This window comes from Acinonyx jubatus, chromosome B1 (genome assembly GCF_027475565.1).
Source record: "Acinonyx jubatus isolate Ajub_Pintada_27869175 chromosome B1, VMU_Ajub_asm_v1.0, whole genome shotgun sequence".
Taxonomy (NCBI): domain Eukaryota; kingdom Metazoa; phylum Chordata; class Mammalia; order Carnivora; family Felidae; genus Acinonyx; species Acinonyx jubatus.
In genome coordinates, this window is record NC_069382.1 from 34,799,853 (window position 1) to 34,815,457 (window position 15,605).

The window sequence follows — 15,605 nt, forward strand, 5'->3', positions numbered from 1 at the left end:
ACGTATCTTAAGTAAAAGATGTTCATTAACAAAGAACTATATATACTTTCAAGCAAGATAATGCACATAAGACAGTATAATGTTTATATCATCATCCAGAATATACACAATTTTAGAGTCTGAAAGAGCATGTACTAAAATGTTAAAACTGGTTTATTTAGAAGAAAAGGTAATTAAACATTTAAAAAATTCTACCTAGATATACTTCAACTCTATCATTGCTGTTTTTTCCCTACTAACAAAACTCTGTCTCAGGTAACAGGATGCCAAAGGCCAGGAGACAAACTGATCTACCCATCCCTCTTGGTCAGTGCCCCATCCTAGGGTAGTTATGTGGCCCAGCTGTCAGAGACACAGGGGCAAGTCTCTTTGGGCCTCTGAAGGAACTTCCTCCCTAAGAGCATAATGAGGAGAAAGTTCCTTTACTGCTGTTTACTTTGCTTCTTGCTGTGTCTTTGGACGGTTATTTGAAGAAATGACATTGTGTAGCAGCCACTTTGCAGTACTGAGGCTAGCAAAACCAAAGGATCTAAGAAAAATCTTGATAACGTTTTGGCTGCCGCCCAAGTCTGGAGCCATTTATCTCTAGACTCCTCCTTACAGGTGATAACATCCTTATTGCTTATGTCACTGTCCGCCCAGTTTCCTGTCACACTTGTGCCAATCTCATTCTGCAAGAAACACTTTTGTGTCTGGCAACAAATAAATGCTTTATGGTGCTCGCTTCAGCAGCACATATACAAATAAACGCTTTACGTTCGCTCCAATTGAAAAACAACCCTATTAAAAGTCTACTATGACTTCATTTTTATAGAAAGCGAGTAAAACTGAACTTAGGAAGGGTAACCAATTTTCCCCAAAGTTACTGGTGGAATTGAATTAAAACCCAACCCTGACTCTAAAGCCTACACTGTGTCACTTACAGTTAAAAAATGAACAAGTCTATAGCTCTCTCTTTTAGAATCGTAACAAAATGCCTACACGCAGATGCAGGTAGTAATAAATTTGCATGCATTTGCACTCACACCTATGAACTTGACTCTAGGCTTTTTACTCTCCTTATTTGCATGTATTTCTTGGTAGAAATGTATACGTCAGAGGCTTGGTCAAGAAAGTAGACTTGGGGGGGCGCCTGGGTGGCTTAGTCGGTTAAATGTCTGACTTTGGCTCAGGTCATGACCTCACAGTTCGTGGGTTCAAGCCCCATGTTGGGCTCTGTGCTGACAGCTCAGAGCCTGGAGCCTGCTTGGGATCCTGTGTCTCCCTCTCTGTCTCTCCTTCCCCGGCTAGCGCTCTCTCAAAAATAAATAAACATTTAAAAAAAATTTTTTTTAAAAGAAAGTAGACCTGGCGTACCTGGGTGGCTCAGTTGGTTGAGCGTCCCACTCTTGATTTCAGCTCAGGTCATGATCCCAGGGTCATGGGATTGGGCCTGTGTCGGGCTCTGCACTGAGTGTGGAGTCTGCTTGGGATTCTCCCTCTCTCCCTGCCCCTCTCCCTCACTTGCACATGCTCTCTAAAATTAAAAAACAGACTTGCTTCATCTTTTTCCACACTTTCACTGATGATCTCCAATCTGTACACCAGGGATATAGAGACAGGTCACGGGGACTCTGATGCAGGATCATAATATTCAATCGCTAAGATACTTGAAATGAATAATGTGAAAGTGGTACACACTCTTCCTCAAGCTTTCTTAGAAGTCAAAGAGCTAAAGACTGCAAGACACCAAACAGCTAAGGAGGCAGGGCCTTTGAGTTAGCCCAAAAAAGCAGAAGATTTTTTGAACCAAAGAAACAGAAGAGAAACAGAGAATTACAAGAGGCCCACTAGCAGTGCATTAGCTATCTAAAAGACAGCACGAAGCCCAGAGAACAAAAACTCAGCGTTAGACAAAACAGAACTTTCATGGTATATGCCTCCACAGAAGACTTCTGTCCCTTATAATGAAGACACCAGAGCAACACTACCAACAGAGCTCATGTGACCTCTTAGCTACAGAAGGAGCAATGTTCAATCACCCCTCATACCTGCTGGCTAGGCAGTTTGAGGGGCTCAGGACAGGAAAACCCCAGCTGTCATGAATAAAAAACAGACTTGAGGGACAGAAAGGTGAGACCAAAGGAATGTATATCCATCCAAAACCTCTGGGACCACCTAAAAGTCAGGAGGAGGCACTCTTATGAGCCTGTGTGGTCCATCGCTGTTCCAGAGGTGGTTGGCTAAGCTCTCAACTTGGGACCATGATGTCACCCAAGGGTAACTGTAGGGTGCTGGAAGGAGTCTCTGACTTTACCTCTGGTATAGCCTATAGCTAGCACCTCACTACAGTGAACAGGGAGCTGTGACATCAGCATCTAACAACCACAGACACTGCTGCGAGCAGCCTTCCCTAATCCCAAAGATGTCTCCTACCACTGAACCAGTGAAAAAACCCAGCCTGTGGACAAGGGAAGAGAAGCTGCTCCTCCAGAAACTACACTGGAAGGTTCAAGGGTGTAATGACCTGGTATAAGAAACAAGATCACAGACCCATGAACTCAAAGGCCATTGTGGCCAGCTGGGATTGAGATGCAGATCTGGTGACGGTAGGACAGGAGGTAGAGGGGGGCCTCTCAAATTCAAAGCTTTGAAGTGGGAGGTCATCTGTCAAGTGTCAGAGGCGGCTCTCCAATAAATCCTAATTTCTCTTATCAGAGGTTGTTCTTCAGCAGTATTTGAGTGTGGTTATAATTCTGAGTGGTCACAGGATTCTGTTGGGAAATATATTTAAATGGAAGTCAAAAGAGTACTGCTACTTATTGGAGGAGTTGGGGGGATAGGGGAGAGGAGTTGAGGGATAGAAGGAAGGAGTCCCGGGACCATGATGTCACCCAAAGGCAAGTGTAGAGAGCTGGGAGGAGTCTCTGACTTCACCTCTGGTAGAACCTTTGGCTTGCAACTCACCACAGTGAACAGGCAGCACTTAACTGCTCAGGAGAAAATGGGCAGAGAAGGGCCTGAACCTATACCTTGAGAGCCTCAGGGCCTAGGGGGGGATGGGAGGTGCAGCAAGAAAGCAGAGATACAGCAGCTCTATTCACTTCTCTCAAGAGATTCTTGAAACCTCTATTTTGTTTGAAAACAGACTCAGGCAAAGGGAAGGGAAACTAACATTTATTGAGTGCCTACTGTGTATATCTGGCCTTGTGCAAGAATTTTCATCTACAACATTCCATTTAATCCTCACACCAACCCTGTGAGGTAGGTATTATCCTCATTTTTGTCCTATGAGGAGTATGAGGCTCAGAAAGGTTAGGTAGTTTGTCCAAGGTCACACAGCTAGTAACTGATGGAACTGGGACTGCACACTGAGTCCCAGACTCAAAAATTCCCTGCTCTCTCTCCAACACTGTTTCTTGGGAAGGAGGAGGGAGCAAAAGCAGCAGCAGTCTTTACGCTTCCTACCCTGAGAACAAGACAGTCAGCAAGAGAAGGAGACTGGGCTTTCCCACAGACCCTCCCCTCTCTACCAGGGGAGGGTGCAGTCATTTGAAGAGATAAGACATAAATACAAAAATAAATAGAAGGGACAAGCCCCCCAGCATTGAGGATGTGCAGGATCCATGCTGTGGGAAGGCCACTGTGCCATTCACAGCTGCTGTGGGAGGGAGCCACGTGGGCCCTATGGGGAAAACTGGGACAATGGCCGCCAAAGGCTGGAGTGGGTGGGCTAAACAGGCCCCTTCTGGGTCGCACAGATTTGAGAACAAAACGTCTGGAGCAGGCAGCAGCCGTGGGCACAGTCACCATCATCCTCCATCTGCTCATTTTACCGGTGTTTGTGATCCAAGAGGGACTCAAAATCGGGGGAACATACAAGTTTGTGCTTTATGTGTCCCAGGACTGTCATCTCACCCGTCCTACTGTCTCCAAGGCCCACGGACACCAGCTCCTGCCAACCAACAGAGACAGTGAGGAGAAACAAACCAAACAGCTCATTACTCAGTCCTATGATTCTCATGTGATAATCCCCAACCCCTACAGGCTCTCACCTGCAGAAAGGAGCAGGTGGTTCCCATCGTTACATCTAGAGTCACCTTGCCCAGGAGGAGCTGCACCTTCCCTGACTTGCGGATGAGCAGCTTGCCAACCTGACCCTCTGTCAAGTCAGCCAGGGTACAAGCATTCTCTCCCAGCCTGGCTTCCTGTGGAGAGAATCAGGAGATGGACACTGGGTAAGGAGCGCTTCCTCCATCCTTCATGGATGAAACCTTTTCTAAAGGAAGGCAGCAGCAGCAAAGGTTAGAATGAGCTCCTCAAGAAGGCCTTTTCCCAAGGATGCCTGTCGTTGGCCGAACGACAAAACCCAAAGCAAACAGATGAACGAATGGACAAAATATTCATAATTGCGGACATTTTCTCATTTGTACATTTTTAAAATATTTCATTGTAAAAGTAAACACGTGTAATTGGGGTTGAAGTACAAAGCCCCAAGCCCCTCATGGGTAGAAAGAACAAATGTGTATTATTTTGGCATTTCAGCTTGGGTGGCACACTTTTGCTTCCCCAACAGGTTGCTGTTTCCCTTCCTGGTCCCCCCGCATTTTCACAGAACTCACTCCTGAGCATACCCGGTCTTTCTCCTGCTTTATAACCACCATCTGTCCATCCTCGCTCTGCACTTCGGTCTTGATAGGCTTGATGTCCTGGGTAGGCGGCTGACCAGGGAGTGTGTCTGGCAGCTGAAGAAACAGCAACTCTTCATCCTGGGTGAGGCTCAGCTCCCTGAGCAGCTCTGCCACAGATACGTCCTTTGGAAGGCTTGGGGTCTTTCTGGCTGTTCTGGGAGGAACCTTCATCTTGGCCTCCTCCTCCTCATCCCGGGGCTCCTCTTTCACTGCCCAAGATAACAAATGGAAGAGCTATCAAGTGGCCACCCTCTACGTCCTCTCATTGTACCCATCCCTTCATCCTTGTCTGCTTCACTGTCACTCAGCTAGGAAGCTGGAGGGTTATGGTTATGAAGAAGGACCCAGGAGTTGTATGACTTACCTAAAAAGGATTATCTGAGGCTGACCCACAGATCCATGGCAGCATGAACCCTCTTCGAGTGAGAACTTACAGTCTCTGTAAGGTCATGTATTTTACAGCTAGAACGTGGGGGAGGGGGATCTGCTTATTAGTCTGGGAGGTTCATTCCTAGGGAGGATTCAGGTGAGGGGGGGGCATCCACAGGAAAGGAGATGAGACGTTAATGGACACAGAGTACCTCTCACAGCAGGTACATCCACCTCCATGTCCTCTTCCTTGGGGCCACCCAGCCAAGGCTTAACATCTGGTTCTTCATTCTCTTCCTTGAAAAGCCATCCTGAGTGAGCCAGCGGCAGCTGAACAGGCATGTTTCGAGTGTCATTCCTCAGCCCAGGGTCATCGATGAACTACCAGAGAAGAGACAGGGGGTCACGTGGTCTGGCTAGCATACACACAGGTGGACTGCAGCCCACCTCAGCGTTTTCTAACTGAAGATTCCTCCTGCTCACAGGCTTCCAGGACATCAGAGAGTTCTGCCACCAAGCTCGGCCCCCCAGAAGCCCATTCCTCCCAGTCTGCAGGTACCTACATCATCCTTTTCCAGCATGCGCAGGATCTGTTTCGTTTCTTCATCTGTCTCCCTCTTCTCTTTTTTGATGTTGATGATATGAGAGGGCCCCATGTCTGACACATCCACTGTCTTATCCCAGTTCCCTGTAGGAAATCACTCAGTTCACCAAGGGTACGGAAGAGGCCAACAGCAAGGAAAACTAAACTGGGAGCAAGGTAATTTTACTGCCCTTGCCCTTCTCTCAGGCAGTCTGAACTGAAATCCACTGATTCCTTCCTCCCGGAACCCCAGCAGCTTGGTACCCTTTTTCTTCATCATTTCAGCTGGGCCCTGCTCAAAGATGGAGTGGGACTGGATCACTTCTGGGCGGCCCCGCCCCCGTCCATGCCCCTCTCGCTGCCGGTCTCTATCCCTGTCACGCTTCTCCTTCTTGATGGCTACTTCTTCCTTGGGCCTAGAAAAGAAAATGGATTAAGGAAAACCACTCATTCACTCCACCTCAAAGAATTGGTCTTACTTCCTCACACCACTCTGCTCCTCCACCTGAGTGGATAAGTAGAGAGCCAGTAACTGTATCAGAAACAGAACCCAATACTAAGTTTAGCTAGCACCTTTTCTACCTGATGGGGCAGCGTCCTTTCAGTTTGCTTTGCTTTACCTTCTTGCTTGAGAAGAACTGTATTAGAATTATAACTCAAACGCTGAATTACAGAGACTGCCCCCAATGTGGACTTTTTACAATTGCCTGAAAGCAAAAGGTTGTAATACAAAAGAACATAAGTGAAAACCTGATACATCTTTGTCTAAACTAATGGCTCTCAACTCCAGCTATAAATAATCACTGTTGCATTGCAAAAAAGTTAAATCACCATTTCTAGAAATGGATTTCTAGGCATCAATATTTTTTTAAAACTTGCACATTAGAATCACCTGGAGCCAGGGTTGAAAATCACTAGTGAAAAAAACTAAATATGCACATTTAGATGTCTGAGGAAATAACATACCTAGTTATTTCCCAAAAGACCAAAATTCAGAGCAAGTAAATAAGGGGAAAGTTTTTAGAAGGCCCAGCTACTTACTCTTCCTTGATTTTCCGACTGATGATATTTGGGGTGAAGGTTTTCTGAAAGTAAAATATGGGAGTCACTGATTTGGTAAGTTCTGATCCCAAAGTACAGAGAAAAATGACAACTCTTAAAGGGCATCTTGTATGGACCAAGACTACCACTCTACATTCCACACTGTTGCCAGTGATTTACAGAGACATACGTGTACTTAAGAGGGAAGAACAGCATGTCATGGCAACAGTGGGCTTACGGAACAGGATACCAAAAACCATTAAGCTAGCAGCCTCAGCTTCTGCCCTCTGAAAAGAGAGCCCTCGGGATTTCTAAAACTTATTTATCTAATCTCACTTCTTGTCCTCAAACAGCTATAGAAACCATTGAGTATCACAGGAAAGAGGTCTAGCAGCAAGGCTCAAGTAGGAAGTAGGCCAGCACTCACAAATGGATGATAGCCTTAGACTGCCACCAGCATTTCCCAATGCAAACAAGTCTTCAAACACTGGCTGCTTTATGCTTGTTATCCACCCCACCCCCCAATTTCAGGGGTATCCCTATATCTACAGTCATAAACACAACAGAAAAGGTCACAGAGCCTCTTATGCTGTGCCTAGGATTCATTACACTCTAGATAAAAGTTTGCCCCTTAGGATCCACGGCCAATTCGGAACTCTAAAACTGCAGGCAAAATTTATGCCTGCTGGCTTCCATGGTTTCTTAAAGGTGTCTAAAACATATAAAAAAGGTAAATAAACAATGCTCAAGTTGCTTGGGAACTAGTTAGGATTCTCGGCCCTTCAGCCATCTCTGAGAAACATGTCAACATCTTGTACCCTGTATCTAGACTTAAAGGTAGGGCAGGCTCCCTTGAATCTGTTGGCCAAAGTCTGGGGACAAGATTTGTTAGGCCCAAAGCCACGCCTGGCACAAGGCAGGCCCTACGTGAACATCGGTAGAACCCCAGGTCCTGGAATTCAAGGTAGTTGGGTTTCTTTAGAAAGGTGCCATTGGGTACCTTCTTAACTCCTCCGAGGGTGAGGTCCCTGGAGCGGATGGAGGGAAGACGACCTGGGGTAAGTGGAGGGGCCGGCCTCCGCCCGATAAGCCCCCGGGCCCCAGAGAGGAGGGGTCGGGGCCCTCCCGGACCACTCGGCTCGCCTGCGGCGTTTCCTTGCGACATGTTGCCTGGGAGAAGAGGATGAAAGGGGCAGCAAAGTCACTCGAGGGGGCGGACACGCGGACCCTGGGCGGAACCCTGCCCACGTGGCCACCCGTCCCCCCGTCAGTGCGTCCCTCCCTTTCCACGTGGCAAGACTCCCCGGACCACCCACTTAGAGAGCTTGGCTAGCCCTGTGCCCAGGACCCGGGTCAGGCACGAGGCTGAGACGCACCCCAGCGCCCCCGAGCTGTGGCTCCACACCAGGCGCGTCCCGACTTCACGTCCGACGCGGCCCGCAGCCGGCCCTGAGTCTCTCCGCCCGGCGGAAGTCTGCGTGGCAGGGTCCGGGCGCCGCCATCTTGCCGCGGGGCGGAAGTGAGGTCGATGGGCGGGGCCGGGCCACAGTATTTATCCGGCGGCGCCTCGCTCCCCTCCGCCTTCTCTTCCCGGTTCTTCCCGGAGTCGGGAAAAGCTGGGTTGAGAGGGCGAAAAAGGAAGAGGGGTGTAGGTTACACTGCGGTTCCGCGTTCGGGGGTCTTGGCCAGCGGCGAGTGGGTAGACGCGTCCAGCTCGGGGTCTGGGGGTCTTGGCACGGCACGACCCAATATGGGGATTTGCCGTGGCGGAGCCTCTGGGAGCAGTGGGGTCGCGGCTCCGGACAGGGCGAGGGGCCGAGAGCGAGATCCGGACTCAGAGTTGAAGATCCCTGGGTCCGGCCGAGTTGCGGCTGCGGGCTCGATGATGACCTTGGAGTGGTCATTGTACTCTGGGCTCCGGCCTCGCCCTCGTTTGGGGGGTGTCCCTTCCCTGGATTCCTGGTGGGGTCCTGTAGTGGGGCTGTGGGCGCAGCGCTAGGGCAGCTGTAGCGGACTCTTGTTCCAAGCCCGGAACCTGAAAAACGAAGGTCGATCGACTGGGAGGCAAGAATTTAAAGAACTTTTATGATGATTCCAGCATTTGTAATTTAACATAAAAAAATGCCTTTACTGTTCTCCCCACCCCCAAACCATGTAAAAATCACTTAATACTGCGGAAAGTTTGAGGGAAGGAAAACATTTCTGCTACAATTCCACATAGAATACTACTTTTAAAACTTCTGTAAAATATTACAATCCCTTTCATAGAGCTGTCATATTGTACTACAATTTTGAATCCTTCCTTTTGAAATAACATTTCTTTGTTGCTGCATCAAATAACTGATGTAATTCTCAATGGCTATGTCATGATTTGCCTATTTTCCTATTTGGACGCTTAGGTTGCCCCCCACCCCCACTCCCGTAAATAATGCTGTGGTGAACATCTGGTGCATCTAATGTTTTTTCTTCTTTTGGATTATATTCGTAGGACTAGCTTTTTTTTTTTTTTTTAATGTTTATTTACTTATTTTAAGAGGAAGAGAGCTGAAGCAGGGGAGAAGCAGAGGGAGAGGGAGAAAGAGAGAATCCCAGTCAGGCCCTGTGCTGCCAGCACACAGCTGGAGATCAGGACCTGAGCTGAAATCAAGAGTCCTATGCTTAACCAATTGAGCCACCCAGGCACCCCTCCGTAGGACAACTTTTCAGACTTGTGATAACTGGCCAAAAGAAGATGTACTCTTTTAAAAAAAAAAACAAACAAACAAATTGAGATAGTAGGTATACATGTGGTTTTAAGAAATAATAACAGAGGTCTCAAGTTTCCCCCAATAGAAACATACCGCAAAACTATAGTACAATATCACAACCAGAATATTGACATTGATACAGTGGAAACATAAGACATTTCCATCACTCCAAGGAGCCCTTTTTGTTGCCTTTTTATAGCCACACCTCCCACCTTCCACCCACACTAATCTGTTCTTCACTTTTATACTTTTGTTATTTCAAAAGTAGAACTCATTCAAAAATGGAATCATATGGTATGTGACTTCTGGGGATGGCTTTTTTCACTCAGCATAATTCCCTGGAGATTACCCAAATTGTTGTATGTATCACTAGTTCGTTCCTTTCTATTGCTGAGTATATATGGTTTAACCATTTGCTCTTTTTAAAAAAGTTTTTTAATTTTTTTTTTTATTCTTGAGAGACAGAACATGAGTGGGGAGGGGCAGAAAGGGAGGGAGACAGAATCTGAAGCAGGCTCCAGGCTCTTGAGTTGTCAGCACAGAGCCTGACACGGGACTCGAACCCACTAACTGTGAGATCATGACCTGAGCTGAAGTCAGACACTTAAACGACTGAGTCACCCAGGTGCCCCTAACTATTTGCTCTTTGAAGGACATCTGGGTTGTTTCTGGTTTTTGGCTATTACAAATAAAGCTGCTGTGAACACATATGTACAGGTTTTTGTATAAACATAAATTTTCAAAAACAACAACAACAACACACACACACATTAAGGGGCACCTGGGTGGCTCAGCCAATTGAGCATCAGACTTCAGCTCAGGTCACGACCTCATGGTTCATGGGTTCAAATCCTACATCAGGCTCACTGCTGTCAGCACAGAGCTGACTTCGGATCCTCTGTCCCCTCTTTCTCTGCCCCTTCCCTGCTCATGTTTTCTCCCTCAAAAAATAAGTAAGTAAATAAATAAAAATTTTCATTTCTCTGAGATAAATGCCCATGAGTGCAATTGTTTGGTTGAATGGTAGCGTATGCTTAGTTTTATAAGAAACTGCCAAACTATTTCCACAATGGCTATACCATTTTGAACATTGTACATTTTATAGTTCTTCATCTGTATTGCTGAATTGTTTTCAAAGAGGGTCATGCTGGGGTGCCTGGGTGGCTCAGTCGGTTGAGTGTCCGACTTCGGCTCAGGTCATGATCTCGCGGTCTGTGAGTTCGAGCCCCACGTCGGGCTCCATGCTGACAGCTCAGAGCCTGGAGCCTGCTTTGGATTCTGTGTCTCCCTCTCTCTCTGACCCTCCCCCGTTCATGCTCTGTCTCTCTCTGTCTCAAAAATAAATAAACGTTAAAAAAAAATTTTTTTTAAAAAGGGTCATGCTAATATGCATTACCACTAGGAATGTAGAGTACATAAAATATGTAATGTTTTGCCACGTACTTTTAAAAAAATGTTTTATTTATTTTTTGAGAGAGAGAGCACGAACAGAGGTAGAGGCACAGAAAGAGTGGGACATAGGATCCAAAGCGGGCTCTGCGCTAACAGGCTGACAGCAGTGAGACTGATGCAGGGCTCGAACTCATGAACCATGAGCCTGAGCCTAAGTCGGATGCTCAATTGACTGAGCCACCCAGGAGCCTTTTGAGTATGGGCTCTTAAGATTTTAAACTTTTTTGCCAATTTCTCAATATGTTAATATTAAATTAATATTTTTTAGGTCAGTTTCTAACCAGACTTTTTCAACTTCTTTTCTCCATATTGGTTTCATGATAACTAAACCCAACCAAAGGAAGACTCTTCCTGTCTCCTATAGAGCTATACACAGTAGCCCTTACCTTCTGACTAGAGCACTAGATGAAGTTGCTTTGATTTCTCTGGGCTCTGAGGTCAGAGACCTTTTAGTATCTCCTAGGTTTTTTGTTTCTTGTTTTGTTTTTTACAAAGATACTTATTCATTGCAGAAAATTTGGAAAATTTTAACAAGCACCCAGAAGAAAATGAAAGTCATCTGTTATACACTTGAAGTATTAAAACAAGTATTTATTACTTGTAGTAATAAAACAAAGTTGTTTTTCTATGCATGTAGATTTTTAAAATGTTTTTATTATTTTATATTAGAGAGAGAAAAAGTGAGAGTGGGGGAGGAGCAGAGAGAGAGGGAGAGAGAGGATCTAAAGTGGCTCTGTGCTGACAGCAGAGAGCCCAACGTGGGGCTTAAACCCACAAACCGTGAGGTCATGACCTGAGCCCAAGTTGGATGCCAAACCGATCAAGCCACCCAGACGCCCCTATGCATGTAGATTTTTTTTAAATTGAGGTGTTTTACATATGGTTCTAAAAGCTGCTTTTTTCCCATCTTAACAATATATTATAAACATTTTTTGAGTTACTGAATATTCTTCTAAATTGTAATATTTTTTATTTTAGAGAGCGAGGGGGAGAGAAAGAGAGCCAGTGCACGTGGGGGAGAGGGGCAGAGGGAGAAAGAGAGAAAGAGAGGGAGACAGACTCTCAAGCAGGTTCCACATTCAGTGCAGAGCCCAACACGGGGCTTAATCCCACGATCCTGGGATCATGATCTGAGCTGGAACCAAGAGTTGGATGCTCAATGGACTGAGCCACCTAGCGCCCCTACCTTATAGTTTTTAATAGCTAAATAGTACTCCACATTGTTATCTTGCACCATAATTTAACCAGTTTCCTTCCTGCAATGCTGATTGGATTTCCACAAAATTTTTCGCCCCAACAGGACAATTGCTTCCTAACAACAATTACTGCAATTTTCCATTAAGAATATTCTCCAGTGTTCCCTCTAATTAGACTAATATACTTTTGGCACCATTCTCCTTTATTTACTCTAACACCTCCCTCTCCATTTTCTTTCAAAGAGTGTACGTTCTTTTATCTAGCCTCAAAAGAAACTTGTAAATCGTTACCAGCTGAACCCCATGTCATTGCATCTGTGGTTCTAGCGATCTTATTAATAACATTTTATTTCTACCTATTTCATAGTAAAGGCAATAATCTCATTCTTGTCTGATAATGAAATTAATAAACTCAAGAGCAAATACAGTTTTTTTGGTCTAATGCAGAATTCAGAAGGTATAAACATTCTGTCAAAAGCCTATCTCTATGAATTCTCGGTGGGCATTGGAAATACTAAATGAATAAGAAACTGTTTGGGATGTGTGTCTGTAGAATAAAAGGAATGTGTGGTATGAAGATGCTATCCAAGTTCAAGCCATTGCATGTTCTCTATGAGTAATTTACCCTAATTTGTTTGCATCATTTTGCAGACCATTATTTGCTGGTTCGTCCTCAGGTCTTTGACCTCTGTGCATTGGAGAGCTCAGGATTCAGTCCTCAGGCCCCGTCCCTTTTTTCTCTATACTTACTCTTTTGGCAATGGTTCAGTTTCTCAGCTTCAACCCCTGTGATAAATGCTGATGACTCCCCACTGCTTATCTCAGCATGGACCTCTCTGAACTCCAGATGTGCATCTCTGCCTAGCCCACCCTTCCACCTGCATATCTGCGAGCCATCTCAAACCTGTGTCCACACCCAAACTTTTTAAGGTTTATTTATTATTATTTTTTTAATGTTGATTTATTTTTGACAGAAAGAGGCAGAACACAAGTGAAGGAGCGGCAGAGAGAGAGGCAGACACAATCCAAAGCTCTAGTATCTGAGCTATCAGCATGGAGCCAGATGCTGGGCTCGAACCCACAAACCGTGAGATCGTGACCTGAGCCGATGTCGGATGCTCAGCCAGCTGAGCCACCCAGGTGCCCCTAAATTTTATTTTTATTTAAGTAATCTTTACACCCAACATGGGGCTTAAACTCATGACTCCAAGATCAAGAGTCCCGTGCTCTACCAACTGAGCCAGCCAGGTGCCCCTCACACCCAAACTTTTGATGTTCCTCAACTACATAAAACCATTTTTTTAATGTTTATTTATTTTTGAGAGAGAGAGAGAGAGAGGTGTAGGGGCAGAGAGAGAGAGAGGAGGGGAGGGAGGGAGACACAGAATCTGAAACAGGCTCCAGGCTCTGAGCTGTCAGCACAGAGCCTGACGCAGGGCTCGGACTCAGGAACCACGAGGTCATGACCTGGGCCAAAGACAGCCGCTTAACCAACTGAGCCACCCAGGTGCCCCTCCTCCTCAAACTACTTTAAAGTGTTCCCCATCTCCATGCACGGCAACTCCATCCCTCTAGCAGTTCAAGTAAAAAATTTTGCAATTATTCTTCACTCCTCTCTCTCGTGTGACACATCTAGTATGTCAGCTTTTCCAGATCTATCCCGAATCTTACCACTTCTTACCACCTTCACTGACATCCCACCCTGGGCCTGGCCATCATCATTTTTTTTTTTTTTGCTGTGATTATTTAAAACAAATTTTTTTATGTTTGTTTGTTTTTGAGAGAGAGGAGGAGGAGCAGAGAGAGAGGGAGACAGAGGATCTGAAGCAGGCTCTACAGGAGAGTCAATGCAGGGCTCATACTCATGTGCTGTGAGATCATGGCCTGAACCAAAGTAAAACTGCTTAACCAACTGAGCCACCCAGATGCCTCTGCTGTCACCATTTTAATAGCTTCCTAACTGGCCTCCCTGTTTCCACCTTGGCCCCCTCCATCTAGTCTCAATGTAGCATAATTAACATATTTCACATCAGGTCACATCTCTGCTCTAAACTTCCCAGCGGCTTCCCATTTCAGAGTAAAAACCAAAGAATTTAGACTGGCCTACACAGCCCTACATAATCTATCCCTCCACCCACCATCTCTCTGTCCTTGACTCCTACCACACGCCCCCCACTCACTCTGCTCTAGTTGCACTGGTCCCCTTGCTGTATCCGAAACAATCTGATGTGTTTCCTCTTCTGGGCTTCTGCACCTGCTACCTGGAATGCCCTTCCCCCACATATTTCTGCATAGCTCCCCTCCTCTCTTCAGTCAGGTTTTTTTATCCCAGAGTCACTTTTTCAAGGAAGCCTTGTCTGATAGCATTATTAAATATTGTAACCTCCCCCACGACATTCTCTTTCCCTATTTACGGACTTCTTTTTATCTATAGCACTATATTTTCTCTAATATATTTAATGTATTTTCTCTAATAGACTGTAGAGTTTGTCTGTCCGTCTTCCCCCCCCCACCAGAAAGTAAGCCCCATGAGAGCAGAGATTTTTCCCCTTCTTCCACTACAGTATACTAATTGCCAGAAACAGTGTCTCACACAGAGTAAGCACCCAATAAATTAAAAAAAAAATTTTAATGTTTTATTTACTTTTGAGAGAGAGAGAGAGAGAGAGAGAATGAGGGGGAGAGGGGCGGAGACAGGGAGACACAGAATCCATGAAGCAGGCTCCAGGCTCTGAACTGTCAGTGCAGAGCCCGATGTGAGGCTTGAACCCGTGAACCACGAGGTCATGACCTGAGCAGGAGTCAGATGCTTAACCGACTGAGCCACCCAGGCGCCCCCAATAAATTTTTGTTAAATGAATGAATGAATTCCAGTTTGTGTTGAGACCAAGTAGCAAATCCAGATGTGTGCTGGAGAAATAAGGGTGGATTGTTTTCTGGTGGATTGTATCAGTGATTTAACTTTAGCACCATTGATGTAAGAGCTATCTTTGCATTGTGTGTCTGTATGTCTTCTCTATAGGTTCTCTGTATGCAAGTCGCTTCATAGAGTAAGTAGGTAAGCAGCAAATCGTGAGTGGAGGGAAGCCTTTGCAGCATGGCAGCGGTTTCTGTACACACTATGTCAAGACTTGTCCCTGGTGTCTTGCCAGGAAGTGCCCAATGGTATTCCATAGCTTCTACATTATGCTTGTCCTCTCGGATGTAACTCAGTGGCTATTCCAGGACCATGGATTCATCATATTAGTCTTTTCACTTCTTATTTTGGTTGTGATTCTTTCTTCATTGCTTGTGGTCTTTTGTCCCTTGAAGTCCCTTTTGCCCCTCCAACATTTCATTAGTATCTCTCCTGTAGCTTTTTCAGTGTCCTTAAATATAATTCAGCATTTTCCCAGTCTTAAAATTATTAAGTCTTTAAGTAAAAAACAGCTGAAGAACTTTAAACGTTCAATGTAGTGAAAGTTGTAAGAGGTCTAAACATAATTTCAAAACAATAAAGTAAATAAGCACTGAGAAATCCACGCAGTTCTTATAAATAGTCACTGCC

At 45.5% G+C, this 15,605-nt stretch overlaps 1 protein-coding gene across 2 annotated transcripts; it reads right to left on the bottom strand.

The window, feature by feature from the left end:
* Window positions 1-3,140: 3,140 nt before the first annotated feature.
* POLR3D (RNA polymerase III subunit D) lies at window positions 3,141-8,185 on the bottom strand. Of its 2 annotated transcripts, none has more exons than XM_015079253.3 (9): window positions 8,040-8,185; window positions 7,664-7,833; window positions 6,664-6,707; window positions 5,887-6,038; window positions 5,603-5,727; window positions 5,252-5,420; window positions 4,614-4,879; window positions 4,035-4,187; window positions 3,141-3,934 (listed from the first exon to the last, which is right to left on the bottom strand). In XM_015079253.3, exons 2-9 carry the CDS (start codon window positions 7,826-7,828, stop codon window positions 3,812-3,814), a joined length of 1,197 nt encoding a protein of 398 aa, XP_014934739.2. In that variant the 5' UTR covers window positions 7,829-7,833; window positions 8,040-8,185; the 3' UTR covers window positions 3,141-3,811. The 2 variants fall into 2 exon arrangements, with proteins under 2 accessions (XP_014934739.2, XP_053072416.1); XM_053216441.1 differs by having other exon boundaries at window positions 8,089-8,110.
* Between the last annotated feature and the right edge of the window lie 7,420 nt (window positions 8,186-15,605).